Source organism: Triticum aestivum, chromosome 2B, assembly GCF_018294505.1.
Source record: "Triticum aestivum cultivar Chinese Spring chromosome 2B, IWGSC CS RefSeq v2.1, whole genome shotgun sequence".
Classification (NCBI taxonomy): domain Eukaryota; kingdom Viridiplantae; phylum Streptophyta; class Magnoliopsida; order Poales; family Poaceae; genus Triticum; species Triticum aestivum.
Window position 1 is genome coordinate 175,209,686 of NC_057798.1, and position 16,298 is coordinate 175,225,983.

Genomic DNA, 16,298 nt, shown 5'->3' on the forward strand with positions numbered 1-16,298 from the left:
GCACAAGCTAAGGACGGGGGTTGCTTTCGGCCGCGGCGATTTACAGACAACAACAACGTCGATAAACCTCATTCATTCAGTTGTTTCCCACCCCAATCTCCTGACTGTGCGCAGCTGTTTTCGAAAACAAGTCGGGAGATCTCGTGCTCCACCCGAAAAGCGCAAGCGAACAAGGGCGACAGCGACTAATCCGGCCAGTCTCACATCGGCTGGAAAGCAACCCTCTCCAGCTCCAGCTCCAGTCCCGGCCAAAATTTAAGCCCCATCCCCAAAAGCAAGGATAGGGATCCATGGCTTAATCGCCGCCATCGAAACCAAACCTACATCTAATCGAAGCAGAAAAAAAGGGCTAGCCGCGCTCTCTCGCCACCCTCGGCCTGGGCTCGGGGTCGGGGTCGGGCCACCATTACTCCCACTCCACCTTCCCCGTTTCAATTCACTCCAGTCCAGTCCCCACACTCCAACTAAAAGCTCGCTCTTTCCTTCTCTCTCTCTCTCTCCTCTCCGCCATGGCCGCCTACTCTTCCTCCTCCTAGCGCGCGCCCCACCGCCAGCAGCGCGATCCAGATCCCACCCGGCGCCCGCCCATGGGGGGCTGCCACGCCAAGCCGCGCACCCGCGACGCCGACGGCGCATCCCCGCCGCCACCCGCGCCGGCCACGCCCCCGCCGGCCTCCTCCACGGCGCCCGCCACGCCGGCCTCCAAGAAGCACTGGACGTCCTCCCCCTTCTTCCCCTTCTCCACGCCCAGCCCCAGCCCGGCGCACCACCTCTTCTCCTCCTCCGCGGCCTCCCCGAGGACCTCCTCCAAGTCCCCCGCCCCGGCGGGCTCCAAGTCCCCGGCGCCCACCACCCCGGCCAGGCGCCTCCTGCGCCTGCCCTTCCCGCCGCCCTCGCCCGCCAAGCACATCCGCCAGGCGCTCGCGCGGAGGCACGGCCCGTCGCGCCCGGCGATCCCCGAGGAGGGCGGCGACAGCGACGGCGGGAGGGGCCTCGACAAGGGCTTCGGCTTCAACAAGGGCTTCGCCGCCAAGTACGACCTCGGGGACGAGGTCGGGAGGGGCCACTTCGGCTACACCTGCGCCGCCAGGATCAGGAAGGGCGCGCGCAAGGGGGACGCCGTCGCCGTCAAGGTCATCCCCAAGGCCAAGGTGATGACCTACCTGCAACTTCTGCAAACGCTTTTTTTCTGAAAGTTGATGCCGCGCTAGTTTAGATTTGTGAATTTCTGTTGGATAATGCGCTACTCTCATGACTTTTGTGCTTTTGAATGATGCCGTATAAATGTCCTTCATATTTTGTTGAACAGAGAAAGGTAAAGCATGTTCTCCTGAAAGCAACTACTCACTAATCTAATCAAAGTTTTTGAGAACTGGATGCATGCCTGTTCATTTCCTAAGAAGCGTGGCCCCTTCTTGTCTACAGGAGTATAGTGAGTAGATGTGCCTTGTTACAGGTGTTCCCTGACATCATGGGCAGGGTTCATGTACTAACATGCTATTGATCCACATCGTGCATTGTAAAAAGAATATCTAATTTTATCACATGCATCGTACCTGTATATAAGAATAATATGGATTACGAGATCTTCTACGTTCAGCATTGTTGCATGGCACGTACTAGGTAACATATTAACTTATGTGCTGTAAAATATTAAATATGCCCACTTGAATGATGAGATCTGAGCAGGTCCTGTCATTTTTTGTTATGGAGTTTACACTTGATATTCCGTAACTACTTTGCCTATTGCTCTTTTATCGCTGTGCCATCTGGTTTAAGCTCTCCATGGTTGCAATCTCCGTTATTTGGGTCACCACGTTTCAGTGCTTACTTGAGGATTAATACCATCATTTTGTCATAGCTAGGCATGAACTTAGTTCCTTAGTCCTTGTATGTACATTTTTTTAGTATCATCTGAAGTTGCTCTAATCTCTTGTCAGATGACAACATCCATTGCTATAGAGGATGTCCGGAGGGAGGTGAAAATTTTGAAGGCTTTAGCAGGGCACAAGAACTTGGTTCAGTTTTATGATGCATATGAGGACAACGAAAATGTCTACATAGTCATGGAGTAAGTTCCAGTACCTTGATAGTCACAATGTGTTTTGACCTTCAATTTTACATGCTATGAGGATGCTCTCCTTAAGATGTCAAGTAGAGTAGAGTAGCTTTTTGCCCTCGTTATCAATACTCTCAACTACAAGCATAGAAAACAAACTCACTGAATAATCAGTTCCAGTTTATTAACCCAACTTCAATAGTTTTCCACAGTCCCTTTTTATTAAGATTCTTTGATCTACTAATTGTTGGTGCAGCAATAATTACCTTTCAGAAGCATATAAATGTGTTATCTTGTGTGCTTAAAAACGTCTTTAACAACCATATGTTATTTCATCCATATGTCTGGACGGTTAGTTACCTTTTCAGTTCTTAGGTTAGTTCTTGTTCGTACGTTAGTTACTGGCAGTTTAAATAATCTGGTAGCAGTTATCACTTGATAATGCATGATGAAAATGAACATACATTAATGTCATTTGGGGCAGCCACACTGTTTTAAATATGCTTGCAGTGCAACTGGATACTCTTTTATTTTTCCGTCCAATTGCCCAAACTTGACAACAAATATTTCGCCAATAAAAAGGATTTCCAGATATGGCCAAATCCAGATGATGTCATTACTACAGGTCGTTGAATGTTGTCTTATATTAGACATCTTTTTTTTGGCATCTATGTTTAGCTTCTATACCTTCTGCTGATGGTGATCCCTGTACGCTATATTCTGGATTTCAAATGCCATGCACTCTGTGTTTAGTTTTTTTTTAATATTTAACTAAAAATCCCGTTGTTTAGGTTGTGTGAGGGCGGGGAGCTTCTGGATAGAATACTTTCCAGGTAAGCTACAAATAAACTTACATTATGGTATACAACATTATGGTTTATTACGAAATACTTTAATATAGCTTATGTTTTGCATTCATTTTAAGTAGAGGTGGGAAGTACTCCGAGGATGATGCAAAGTCTGTCCTGGTCCAAATATTGAATGTTGTCGCTTTTTGCCACATCCAAGGAGTGGTTCACAGGGATCTCAAACCAGAGGTGAAGTGCCTTTTCAGTTTTACCTGCATCTCATCAGTTGTCATCATTACCATGTTTGAGATATTAGAAAGTGATGATTTAAACAGCGCTGGTAAACAAGCCATGTCTTTTAAGGCAAATGGTGATGGTTACCTGTTTCTACTTCCAATGTTCGAACCTCCTTTCCGAAAAAAATTTACACTATTTCAAGAGACGTATAATTTGTTCATGGCATTCCTTAGATGGTTTATTTATTGTATTGCCTTTGTCTTCTCCTGTGAATAAGATATAATTTTACTGTTATTGTATTTGACATTGCAATGGATTTCTAAAATGTTTGTGTTTTTTCTCTTCAGAATTTTCTTTTTACTTCGAAAGATGAGAACTCTCAACTTAAGACAATTGACTTTGGATTATCAGACTTTGTAAAACCAGGTTAGTTTCTTGCTCATCAATCTACATATCTGTTGATTTGTACTCCCTCTGTAAACTAATATAAGAGCATTTAGATCACTACTTTAGTGATCTAAATGCTCTTATATTTCTTTACGGAGGGAGTACTTGCCATCAGTGAAGATAATACTACCCACTAGCACTTTTTTAATGCAATGTTCTAATACCTTATGCAGATGAGAGACTAAATGATATAGTTGGAAGTGCTTATTATGTTGCTCCGGAAGTTCTACATAGATGCTATAGCACAGAAGCGGATGTATGGAGTATAGGTGTCATTGCATATATCCTCCTTTGTGGCAGCCGCCCTTTTTGGGCACGCACTGAATCTGGCATATTCCGTTCTGTTCTCAAAGCTGACCCCAGTTATAATGAGGCACCTTGGCCTTCTCTAACTCCAGAAGCAATGGACTTTGTTAAGCGCTTGCTGTGCAAGGATCCACGTAGAAGGATGACTGCAGCACAAGCTTTAGGTGAGTTTCAATCTGTCTGTATGGATCGAATTTAAAACTTACATTGCTAACTCCACCTTATATTATGTTTTTCAGGTCATCCATGGATTAGAAATTACAATGACATCAAGATGCCATTGGACGTCCTTATATTCCGTCTTATCAAAGCTTATATTCGTTCTTCATCATTACGTAAAGCTGCTCTGAAGGTCTGCATTGATAAAACCTGTTCTGATTTTTCTCCTGTTATTCCACAAAGATATATGTGTTGCTTCTTCAAATTTGGACTTGCTTCTATACAGCATTTTTCTACCCAGGGCTTTGAATGGTTGTGCAGTAACCTACTCCCTCCGTCATTGTGGGACGGAGGGAGTAGTATTTATCATTACATGCATACAATTTCCGTAAATGTTTTTTCGGGAGCCTACTTTTTGTACCATACCTTTATAAGTTCTAGAACGAAATGCTTGGACAGTTATGTTTTCTTGCAATCCTCTCCTGTTAAAATAACTTAAAAAGGGGATACCACTTTATTTGAAATTCAAATTTGTGTTCTCAAGCTTTTCTTTTGACACCCATGCCTGATCTCTTTTACTTTTCTCTGCAAGCTGCAGCCATTGACGTATTTTTCTTGATCCACTACAGGCTTTATCGAAGACTTTGACTGTTGATGAGCTTTTCTATCTCAAAGGGCAGTTTTCCTTATTAGAACCTGACAGAAATGGATGCATAACTCTAGATAATATCAGAATGGTTGGTTCATCATAGAGCTCTGATATGTTCTTTCCCATACATTTTGAAGCTACGCTGCTGACTCTTCCTGTTTCATCCTCTTCAGGCCTTAACAAGAGAAGCCACGGATGCGATGAAAGAAACACGAGTTCAGGAGATTCTTGTCTCGGTACCTTACTTATGTTGTTGATCTTAAGACATCATTTTCCTCCAGCACAAATTGTACTCACTGTATACCTGAATTGTCTTTTCAGTTGAGTGCTCTTCAGTACAGAAGAATGGACTTCCATGAGTTCTGTGCAGCTGCAGTAAGTGTTCACCAGCTTGAAGCATTAGACAGATGGGAGCAACATGCGAGATCAGCTTATGAAATTTTCGAGAAGGATGGCAATCGAGCCATTGTAATTGACGAACTAGCTTCAGTATGTCATGTCTTCCTCTCCACCCACGTTCATTTCCTAACTGATAAAAATTGGAGTCTCTTCACACATTTCCTGTGGTGTTTCAGGAACTGGGTCTCAGCCCCTCGGTGCCGCTGCACGTTGTTCTGCAGGACTGGATCCGGCACACCGATGGGAAGCTCAGCTTCCTCGGGTTTGTCAAGTTGCTGCATGGCATGTCCAGCAGGTCCCTGTCAAAGATGAGATAGCTGTTGATAATCTCTAACGACAGTACAAATTCATGCTGCCCCAGCCCCAGCCCAACTTAGCAAGCAAGGCCAAGACTGCACACTGAGGTCGACACGACACGAGCGCTGCCTGCGCTAGAACCCGCCTGGTTTTGCCACTAATTTGAGTATAGAGTTCTGTTTGCGGTCGCCCGTGTACTTATCATCACCGTCCTCTTCAAAGTTCATCAGCATCGTCTTTGAGTAGGTTAGGAAAAGGAAATTTCACCCGTGTCTCGGCAACATGTGATGCCTCTAACAGTCTCTTAGAATAGCCCGCCCAGCCATGTCCTGTCGCTGTGGGCAGCGTTGTAAAATGCCCCCGTTCATGTAACTGGAGCAGAGTCACCCTTTTGTCGTCAGTGTGCCGTTATATTGATTGAGTTGAAGATGCTTGAATTTTGTGCTGCTCATCCGGTTTTTGCTTCAACTTTCTTACTTGTTGGAAACGATTGTTTTGGCAATGCTTCACGATGTATTGATCGGTGCAAAGTGCACGTATATATGGAGTACAAAGTGGGCCACAACCTCAACTATACAAAGACTAGGAGGTGGGCCATACTATACAATATACATACACAAACCATATATTCAACACCCCCCCCCCCCCGCAGTCGAAGCGTCGCCGGAGACGCAAAGACTGGACCTGAACTCCTTGAAACCCCCCCCCCCCCCCCCCCCGCAGTCGAAGCGTCGCCGGAGACGCAAAGACTGGACCTGAACTCCTTGAAAACAGAAATAGGCAGTCCTTTCGTCATGACGTCGGCGAACTGCTGCGCCGTCGGGACGTGGAGGACCCGGATGCGCCCAAGGGCCACCTGCTCACGAACGAAGTGTATATCGAGCTCAATATGCTTCGTTCGACGATGATGGACCGGGTTGGCGAAGAGGTAAACGGCGGAGACGTTGTCGCAGTAGACGAGCGTAGCCTTGTGAACATCACAAAGCAACTCCTGGTGCAGCTGACGGAGCCAAAAGCATTCAGCAACGACGTTAGCCACTGCTCGATACTCAGCCTCGGCACTCGAGCGGGAGACGGTGGGCTGTCGCTTGGAAGACCAAGAGATCAGGGACGGCCCAAGGTAGACACAGTACCCCGAGGTGGAGCGCCGTGTGTCCGGGCAGCCAGCCCAGTCCGCATCAGAGTAGGCGACGAGGTCGGTGGAGGCGGAGGCCGTCAACGTAAGTCCCAAGGACTGGGTGCCGCGTATGTATCGAAGGATACGCTTCACCAGAGTCCAGTGAGAGTCGCGCGGAGCATGCATGTGAAGACAGACCTGCTGAACGGCATATTGCAAGTCGGGGCGCGTCAGGGTCAGGTACTGCAGGGCGCCCACAATGGAGCGGTAGAAGACCGCATCAGATGCAGGTGAACCCTCCAAAGCGGAGACCTTGGCCTTGGTGTCGACTGGCGTGGGAGCGGGCTTGCAGTTAAGCATGCCAGCTCGGTCGAGAAGCTCATGGGCATAGCGCTGCTGATGCAGGAAGAACCCATCTGGCCGTCGAACCACCTCAATGCCAAGGAAATAATGCAGAGGACCCAAGTCCTTCAGGGCAAACTCATCACGAAGACGAGCAGTAAGCCGCTGGAGGAGCAGGACAGTGGATGCCGTCAGAATGATGTCGTCGACGTACAACAGCAAGTAGGCCGTGTCAACTCCGTGATGATACACGAAGAGGGACGCATCGGAGCGAGTCGATGTAAATCCGAGCGTCTGCAGGAAGGCGGCGATGCGCTGGTACCAGGCTCGAGGTGCCTGCTTCAACCTGTAGAGCGAACGGGAGAGCAAGCACACATGATCTGGATGCGTGGCGTCGACGAAGCCGGTGGGCTGCTCACAGAACACCTGCTCAGCCAGGTGGGCGTGCAAGAAGGCATTGGACACATCCAACTGATGCACAGGCCATGCTCGGGACACGGCTAGCTGGAGCACGGCGCGGATCGTGCCCGGTTTAACAACCGGGGCAAATGTGTCGGTGAAGTCCACGCCAGCGCGCTGCCGAAAACCCCGAACCACCCAGCGAGCTTTATAGCGCTCGAGAGTGCCATCCGGATGAGTCTTGTGCCGAAAGACCCACTTGCCCGTGATGATGTTGGCACGGGGTGGACGGGGAACGAGTTGCCAGGTACGGTTCCGCTGGAGCGCATCGAACTCTTCCTGTATCGCAGCGAGCCAATGAGGATCCCGAAGGGCGGCTCGAGCGGACGATGGGAGAGGAGACGGCTCAGAGGTGGAAGCAGCGAGAAGATACTCATCGCTGGGGTACCGCGTGCTCGGGCGAAGGGTGCCAGCCCGAGTGAAAGAACATGCGGTGCCCCCATGTTTGGTTTTGGTAATTGATGACAATCTCTATGGACTAATGGTTGTCTTGAGTTATATTTGAAGGATTTGTCCATAGGATTTTCTTGAAGTTCATGTGTTGGTTTCAAGGAGTTTATGAGTTGACCAAGGTGCTATTAAGGAATTATCCAAAGATTGGTCATGCGAGTGTTGAGCTTATTGCAAGCATGTCTTGAAGAAGAAGGTTGTGTGATCATTCATGTTTACCTTCAATACATCATCCAAATGAAGAGAGTTGCAAAGATTTAAGGTTGATCAAGACTAAGTCAATAGTGAATCAAGTTGATCAACTCACAAAGCGTAGAAGATGTACCGAGAGGGATCAAGTGATCCCATGGTATGGTAAGCATTGTCCATTGCACTTTGTGTACTAACCCATGGTCTATGTGAGAGTTCTATGTGGGGTTAGGTACGTATCCATGGGCTTGCATCAAGAGGAAGATATCATACAACCCATGGAAAGGATGACATCAAGTGGTGATCGTCATCAAGATTGCCGTGTGCAAGTTCAAGTGGAGCATCACGAAGAGATCAAGTGCTTGAATCTTGCCATCCATTGTGGTGTCAATGGACTTGTGAAGATGAGCCGAAGAGTGGCTCACCCATAGTGGACTATGGGGGAGCAATCATCTAGTCTTCATCGAGCCAACGCAATCAAGAAAGGTGGTCCATCTTGAGGGAGTCAAGATCGTCATCATCTAGCTCAAGTGGACCATGTGCAAGGCAAAGGTTTGCCCTTGATAGGTTTTCTATTTTACCGGTCTCATGGTGGTAGTAGGGAGACCGGGTTATATGATCGTTTGCCGTACTATCAAGGGGGGCTCTCAAGTTGGTAGCTTGATCGTATCGTTAGTAGAGAGCTCAAACCCTTGCATCCTTGCATCATGTTTCTTGGTTCTTGTTTGGTTCTCTTTGTGAGTCTTAGAGCTTATGGTCATCTTGATGACAAGCTTGAGTTCATCGAAAACGGAGTTCACATGCGTCTTCTATGATGTTTTCGGTGTTGGAGGTTTTACCGGTCTTTTCCGAGGAAGGGTTCTCACCATTTTCCTTTGGGACTTTTCTCATTTGCTTATTCTTGATATTTCTATCAAGATTGTGTTAGCCCATGTCGTTAGCTTTCCAACAAACTTGGTTTCGTTGAATTCGGAGTCCGTTTGCAAAAGTTGTGGCTGTTTTGGTAAAGGCTGCAGCGGTACTACCGCGACTAGAGCGGATGTAATTTTTTACTACCGCTCCAGAGCAGTACTACCGCGGCTCCTGAGCGGTAGTACCGCCCCAGAGCAGTACTACCGCGGCTCCTAAGCGGTAGTACCGCTCCGGACCAAAATCTCGTGTTTTGCTCAGCGGAAGTAGGCACAGAAGTATTTTTTTAGTACCGCTCGCAAGCAGTAGTACCGCTACCATTTGCGGTAGTACCGTGAGGTCGAGCGGTAGTACCGTGAGGACGAGCGGTACTACCGCTCCGAAGGTTCTTTTGGCCTTTTTGCCTCCTCGCTGTTGTGTTTCGAAGGGGTACTACCGCCCTAGCGGTAGTACCGCTCCTTGGAGCGGTAGTACCGCTCTGTGCGGGCTGTGAGCATAACGGTTGGATTCGGGAGCTCCTATAAAAGGGGGTCTTCTTCCCCATTCAACCTTATCCTTTGAGCTCGTGTTCTTCCCCCATTGTTGACCTTCTTCGAGCTTGCTAACTCTCAATCCCTCCATGGATTCTTGCTAGTTTTTGAGGGAAAAGAGAGAGGAGATCTAGATCCACATTTCCACCAATCACTTTCTCCTCTATGTGAGGGGAACCCCTTGGATCTAGTTCTTGGAGTTCTTGGTGTTCTCCTTCTTGTTCTTCCTCTCATTTTCCTCCCTAGCATTAGTTGCTTCGGTGGGATTTGAGAGAGAAGGACTTGGGCACTCCGTGTGCCCTTGCCATTGCATTTGGTGCATCGGTTTGAGTTCTCCACGGTGATACGTGGAAGTTACAAGTTGAGAAGCTTATTACTCTTGGGTGCTTGGTGCCCTTGAGCTTGTTCCTCTTGGGTGCTTGGGCGCCCTAGACGGTTGGTGGTGTTCGGAGCTCAATCATTGTGGTGTAAAGCTCCGGGCAAGCGTCGGGGTCTCCAATTAGGTTGTGGAGATCGCCCCGAGCAATTTGACGGGTACCGGTGACCGCCCCCAAGGGTTGCCAAAGTGTACGGGTTCGGTGACCGCCCCCAAGGGTCGCCATTTGTACGGGTTCGGTGACCGCCCTCAAGGGTCCCTTAGTGGAATCACGGCATCTTGCATTGTGCGAGGGCGTGAGGAGATTACGGTGGCCCTAGTGGCTTCTTGGGGAGCATTGTGCCTCCACACCGCTCCAAACGGAGATTAGCATCCGCAAGGGTGTGAACTTCGGGATACATCATCGTCTCCGCGTGCCTCGGTTATCTCTTACCCGAGCCCCTTTACTTATGCACTTTACTTTGTGATAGCCATATTGTTCTTTGTCATATATCTTGCTATCACATAGTTGCTTATCTTGCTTAGCATAAGTTGTTGGTGCACATAGGTGAGCCTAGTTGTTGTAGGTTTTGTGCTTGACAAATTAACCGCTAGGTTTATTCCGCATTTGTTCAAGCCTAAACCGTAATTATTTTAAAGCGCCTATTCACCCCCCCTCTAGGCGACATCCTCGATCTTTCAATTGGTATCAGAGCCTCGTCTCTCTTTATTAGGCTTTACCGCCTAGAGAGTAAAGATGTCGACTAGGGGATTAGGATTCTCTGACACTCTTAGTTTCGATGGCACAAATTTTGATGTTTGGGTAATTCGCATGCTTAATCTCTTTAGGGTCATGGACCCAAATTTAGAGCGAATTGTAGATATGGGTTTTTCTCCTCCAAAGGATCCCCAAAGATTATCTTTAGAGGATGAGAAAAACTCTTATCTCAATGCTCAAGCTTCTAATGTGCTTTTCGATGCTTTGAGCAATGTAGTTATATTTCAACTCATGCCGTTCCGAGATGCTCATGAGTTGTGGACGAAGCTTCAAGATAAATATGGTGTGTCCAAGATTTGTGGGGATGATTGTTCTCCCTCCACCTCCGGTCGTATAGTCTTCTCAACTTCTTCTACTTCACCTACATGTGGTTTGCCACAAGGTAATGACATGGTGAGTAGTGTTGGTCATTGCAATGATGATAGTATGCTTATTGTGGATGATCCTTCATCACTATATTATTGCAATGCTCCTTCTTTGGGCTTTAACACTTCGAGCACTCCAAATGTTTCACATGCTTGTGTTGATAGTCCTTGCATATCATGTAGAAATTGCTTGACTAAATCTCATGATGATATGCTTGCTATGTCTTGTTGCCATGATAAAAATGCATCTATTTCCTCGAATTGTTGTGCTAACAATGTAGTGGAAACCGAACACTCCATGGAACAAGATGTGGTGTTTAATGGTGCCTCAAGGGATCCTACATCATCATCTATTGCTTTTTGCCTTATGGCTAAGGCGTCAAAGGTATCTCCTACTTTGTACCCCAATATGTCTCTTGATGATGATGTTGATGCTAATGATGATGAGGATAATGATGAAGAGAATGATAATGTTGCCTCCTTAAAAACTAAGGGGGAAATGATTTTTAAAGCTCTTCATAAAAATAAAATTGCTCGTTCCAACTTCATGGAAATAATGTCCATTGCCATTGATGGCAAGAAATACATTGAGGAGTTGGAATCTCATCTAGAGGAGCATGAGGCCACCATTGATAAAATGGAAGGTCATGGGCGTGATTACGCTAATGAGATTGCGGACCTCTCTCAAGCTCTTGAACTTGAACAAACCACCAAGGAATCTCTTGAGGAGACTTTTGCTCTAGAATTGTCTAAAGTGAAGGAATCTACTGATAGAGCTCTTAAGGTGGCCAATGTTTTTGAAACTAAAAATGCTAAGCTTGAAGTTGCTCATGCTAGACTCCTTGAGGATTTTGAGCACCTCGAAAATGGCTCAAGGGTCATCAAGGGTGAGCTCATCAAACTCACCGAGTCTCATGCTCAACTTGAAGCTTCTTATTTAAAAGAGCTTGCCAAGTTGCCTTCTCCTCTTGTTGTTAATGATGATGCTTGTGCTACTAATTCTATTACTTGTGAAGCATCCATTTTGAAGGAGAATGTTGAGCTACGGGCTCAACTTGAGGTGCTATCTTGCAATTATGGGAAATTGGAAGAAAGTCATGAAAAGCTCTCAAGCTCTCATGATGATCTTCTAGTATCCCATAGTGTGCTAAAGATAGCTCATGAGGCCATGATTGCTAAGGTAACATCTAGTGAGCCTCATGTGGATACTAGCACTACTTCTAGTCAAAATAGTATATTGCCATGTGCTAGTCCTTGTAATTCATCTACTCACAATGTTGGTACATCTTGTGATGAATTGCTTTCCTTGCCTTGTTGCTCTAACGATGAAGCTTATACTTCCTCTAGTACTTGTGTTGAGACTAACCATGTAGAGGAAATCAAAGAGCTCAAGGCCCAAGTCACTTCTTTGAAGAAAGACTTGGAAAAGTGTCATGAAGGGAAGGCCACACTCAACAATATCTTGAGTGTGCAAAAATCCCCCAATGACAAAGGTGGACTTGGATTCAACTCCAACAAGAAGAAGAAGTCCAAGTTGAACAAGAAGAAGGGCCAAGAACAAGTCAAGAATTCGGCCAAGATTGTTTGCTTCAAGTGCAAAGTTGAAGGGCATCATGTTAGATCTTGCCCATTGAAGAAGAAGGCCATTAGTGTCAAGCAACAAGGGAAGAGGGCACAAGTTCAATCTCATGCTCAACATCAAGTTGAAGAAAGGCCTCTTCCCAAGAAGACTCAAGTTAATGCTTCTCAAATTGAGAAATCAAGTGAGAAGAAAGTGAAGAGTAGACGTTGCTACTTATGTCGTGAGAAAGGTCACGTCGCTTCTTCATGCACTAGTGGTAACTTATCCAACCCAATTATTATTGATGATATCTATTCTCTTGGTAAGGATAAGGTTGGCAATGTGTTTGCCAAGTTTGTTGGTACTCAAAGTGGTGTCAAGCAAAGAACCATTTGGGTAGCCAAACCTATTGTGACTAACCTCTTAGGACCCAACTTGGTTGGGGACCAACAAGCTCAAACTTGATCAATAGGTGTTGTTGGAGGGCATTGGAGACTTGGCTACATTATGAAGAATTAAGGGGACTTCATCATTCTCTTTGTCTCAAGCCAAGTCAATTGGATTATCAAGTTTCTATCTTATATCCAATGTGCCTCCTTGCGGTAACTTGTACTTAAATTGTTTACCTTGAAAGTTACTTGCCCCCTTGCATGTTTTGGTTTTGTTCCTTGCATGTGTTTGTATATGTTGCGCTTCCAACTTGCTTATCTTGAGCAATCAAGTATGTGTGTGTTGGTTTGCACATCATGTACGTGTGCGTCGTGCGTTGAGCCTTTTTGCTTCCTGTTTGTATCCTAGTTGGCTCGTGTGAGAGATCAATGGAACATCCCATTTTGGGGGAGTGATGTGCTTTGTGCACCTCACAATCCTATAAATGTGTGTACATGAGGAATACCATCTAGTATTGATATTACAAGATTATCTAGTCGCTAGGTGGTATATCTCTCATGAGAAATTCAAATTCTAAAAATTCCATTGATTATCTCGTGTTGGATCCTCTTATTGCCTCTTGTTTAGTTCTTATTGGTATCACATTATGGGGGAGTAATATGCTAAGTGCATATTACAAGCCTAGAAAATGTGTACATTTGAGATATTGTCACCTAGAATTGATATTGTAAATTATCTTGTTCCTAGGTGGCATGTTAGCTCTACAAGTTGCAATTTGCTTGTGTGTGGTGTGAAGATGATGTTGGATATCCTTGCTATCTACCACCGGGAATTCTTTCCATCTACTTCTTGTCTTTTGACAATTGGTAGTCACTTATGTGTGGTAGAATTTAATTGATCATCTTTACATTGGCTTTTGTTTATTTGCCTTTTTCTCTTGCCAAGGTTTGTGTTAACTCCCGTTGTCTTCCATACCACTTGTGGATCTTGTTTATTTCTTGTTCTTGTCTAGTGTTTTCTAGATATAGTGAAAGCAGTGATCCCACCTTGTGCATTTTGTATTCAAATACAAATCCTATATAATGCACAACTCGTGGGGGAGCTATTCTATTTTCTTCACTCTTCTTGTGATCCTTATCAAGTGTGTTTTGGTGGAAGGCAAGCCATTTCTTTTTGGTACTTTGTGCCATCATGAAACTTTGTTGAGAGCTTGGTATGTTTGGAACCATCCTCTCTTTGGGAGTTTGACATCTTTAGTTTAGTGTGTATCAATGGATATCTCATTCCTTGATGTATCTTTAATGATATCTTCCAAGTGATGATTTCTCCATTTGGTATCCTTTTCACTTGGCATTTATTTGTCTTTTGGTTTCGGGTTTTGAAAGTCTTGAGCATGCATGTTTACTTCATGTATTTCATTTGGCATGCTTTCTTTCTTTGACTCAATATATAGGGGAAACTCCACCTAGTCTCAATTTGGATGAGATGTGCATGAAATTCATTTTCATATCTATATGCACATATTTATGTGGAGTTTGTCCTATGTATTGGTGTTTCTAACTATTTGGTCCCGATGAGTTTGGGTACCGTTTAGTTTGTGTTGTTCTTCTAGGAACATTTGGAGATGCATTGGATGCTCGGCTCACTCACAAGGAAGGTGTTGTCACCATGTGCATATTGGAGTCAAGCTAGGATGATCAATGAACTACTATCTACCTTCAATTGGTATCTACTACATCCTTCCAATGATATCTCGGTAACAAGTATCTATTCATGCTTTCTCCTCTTGCATTCAACCTTGTGTAGGTTGCATCTTGGCATGATTTTCATTTCATATCTTGTGATACTTGTTTCCTTTCTCAAAGCATCCCAACGATGATCTCTTGTTGCTAGTTGTGATGCCCTTGATGGATGTGTGTTTGGACTTCATTTATATACAATAAGACCATATCTAGCCAAGTGCTATGCTTTCAAGCAAATATCTTATTGGTATATTTATGACTTCCTTGTGGATATCTTGTTCCTTCGTGTTGTAACTATTTCGGGTGTACATTCTTCTTTGTAGATATATATATCATCATGATTTCGTCTACATAGAACCTTATACACTTGAGAGAAATTACATCTCTAGTTGATATCCTTTCTTTCACGTCCACCTTGTCTTTCTTATGTTATTTCTTTGGTGGCTCCGTGAAAGCTTTTGCCTTGAGTGCGTGTCCTCTATCGTTGCATCTTGATGCACTCTTGTGTGGTGAAGATTATTTTCCTCATGCTTATCGTTACGAGGCTTTTGCCATCTTAATTGGCATCCCTCGTCTTGATGAGGCTTTCATCTTCTATCTTCACCACGGGTTGTCACAAGCATAAGTTCTTTATATGCTTATTAGTAAGCTTGTGAACCCATTTGCTAGTTGTGTGTGGGAATGACAGGCCTTGCACCGTGTGCCTCATTCTTTCAAGACTATGTTGATGCTTAATGCTCATCCTAATTTTAGTCTTCTCAAGTGCTTCGCCATGACTCACACACATCATTTTGGTTGAGCCCATTCTTAAGTTGCCTCTTTTACTTGTTGCTCAACCATGTGTTTGTTGCAAGTACTAGGCTTTGTTTCCTATATGCTCACTTGCACTTGTTGTAAGTTTCTATTGATTTTGGGGGAGCTATGATCCTATTTTGTGCACTTTGTATCCAATTACAAAACATTCTTTTTTGTGCACAAATCATGGGGAGCTTCTCTAGTTTCTTTAGAACACTCCTCGTCTCATATCATAATATCCTTCATTCATGTGGCTCATAGGATCTTTGGTCTAGTTGGTTCAATTGATATCCTTTGATTGCTTGCTTCAATTGGTATCTTTTGATTGCTTGATTGCTTGTTTCTCTCTTTGTTATGTCTTTGTGGCATATCATTCTTTTGCAATCTTTGGGCCTCAATATAGTTTGTGTTCCTCCAAGTATTAACCGTTGGATATGTGTATTGCATTCCACTCTCTTGTTGAGAAATACACAATTTATGGAGGACCACAATTTATATTGGTCTTCTTAGCTTTTCGCCCATTTTGGCAATCGATGCCAATGGGGGAGAAGTTTCAGAGAGTTTTGTGGAGAAGTTTAGAGAGTTATCTCCTCTTGCTTTGGTTTTGTTCCTTAGCATTTGCATCTCATACGCATGCACTATTGGTTGTTGCATTGCATAGTGAAGCATAATTCCTTATATAAACTCTCTTGAAAGTGATTGTCATCAATTACCAAAATGGGGGAGATTGAAAGAACATGCGGTGCCCCCATGTTTGGTTTTGGTAATTGATGACAATCTCTATGGACTAATGGTTGTCTTGAGTTATATTTGAAGGATTTGTCCATAGGATTTTCTTGAAGTCCATGTGTTGGTTTCAAGGAGTTTATGAGTTGACCAAGGTGCTATTAAGGAATTATCCAAAGATTGGTCATGCGAGTGTTGAGCTTATTGCAAGCATGTCTTGAAGAAGAAGGTTGTGTGATCATTCATGTT

The 16,298-nt window shown here is 44.8% G+C and overlaps 1 protein-coding gene across 1 annotated transcript; it reads left to right on the plus strand.

The window, feature by feature from the left end:
• The first annotated feature begins 283 nt into the window (after positions 1-283).
• Positions 284-5,778, plus strand: LOC123044182 (CDPK-related kinase 5). Its single transcript, XM_044466842.1, has 11 exons — positions 284-1,151; positions 1,941-2,071; positions 2,851-2,892; positions 2,988-3,096; positions 3,432-3,510; positions 3,705-4,001; positions 4,077-4,189; positions 4,626-4,733; positions 4,819-4,881; positions 4,967-5,134; positions 5,221-5,778. Exons 1-11 carry the CDS (start codon positions 588-590, stop codon positions 5,359-5,361), a joined length of 1,815 nt encoding a protein of 604 aa, XP_044322777.1. The 5' UTR covers positions 284-587; the 3' UTR covers positions 5,362-5,778.
• Positions 5,779-16,298: the final 10,520 nt, after the last annotated feature.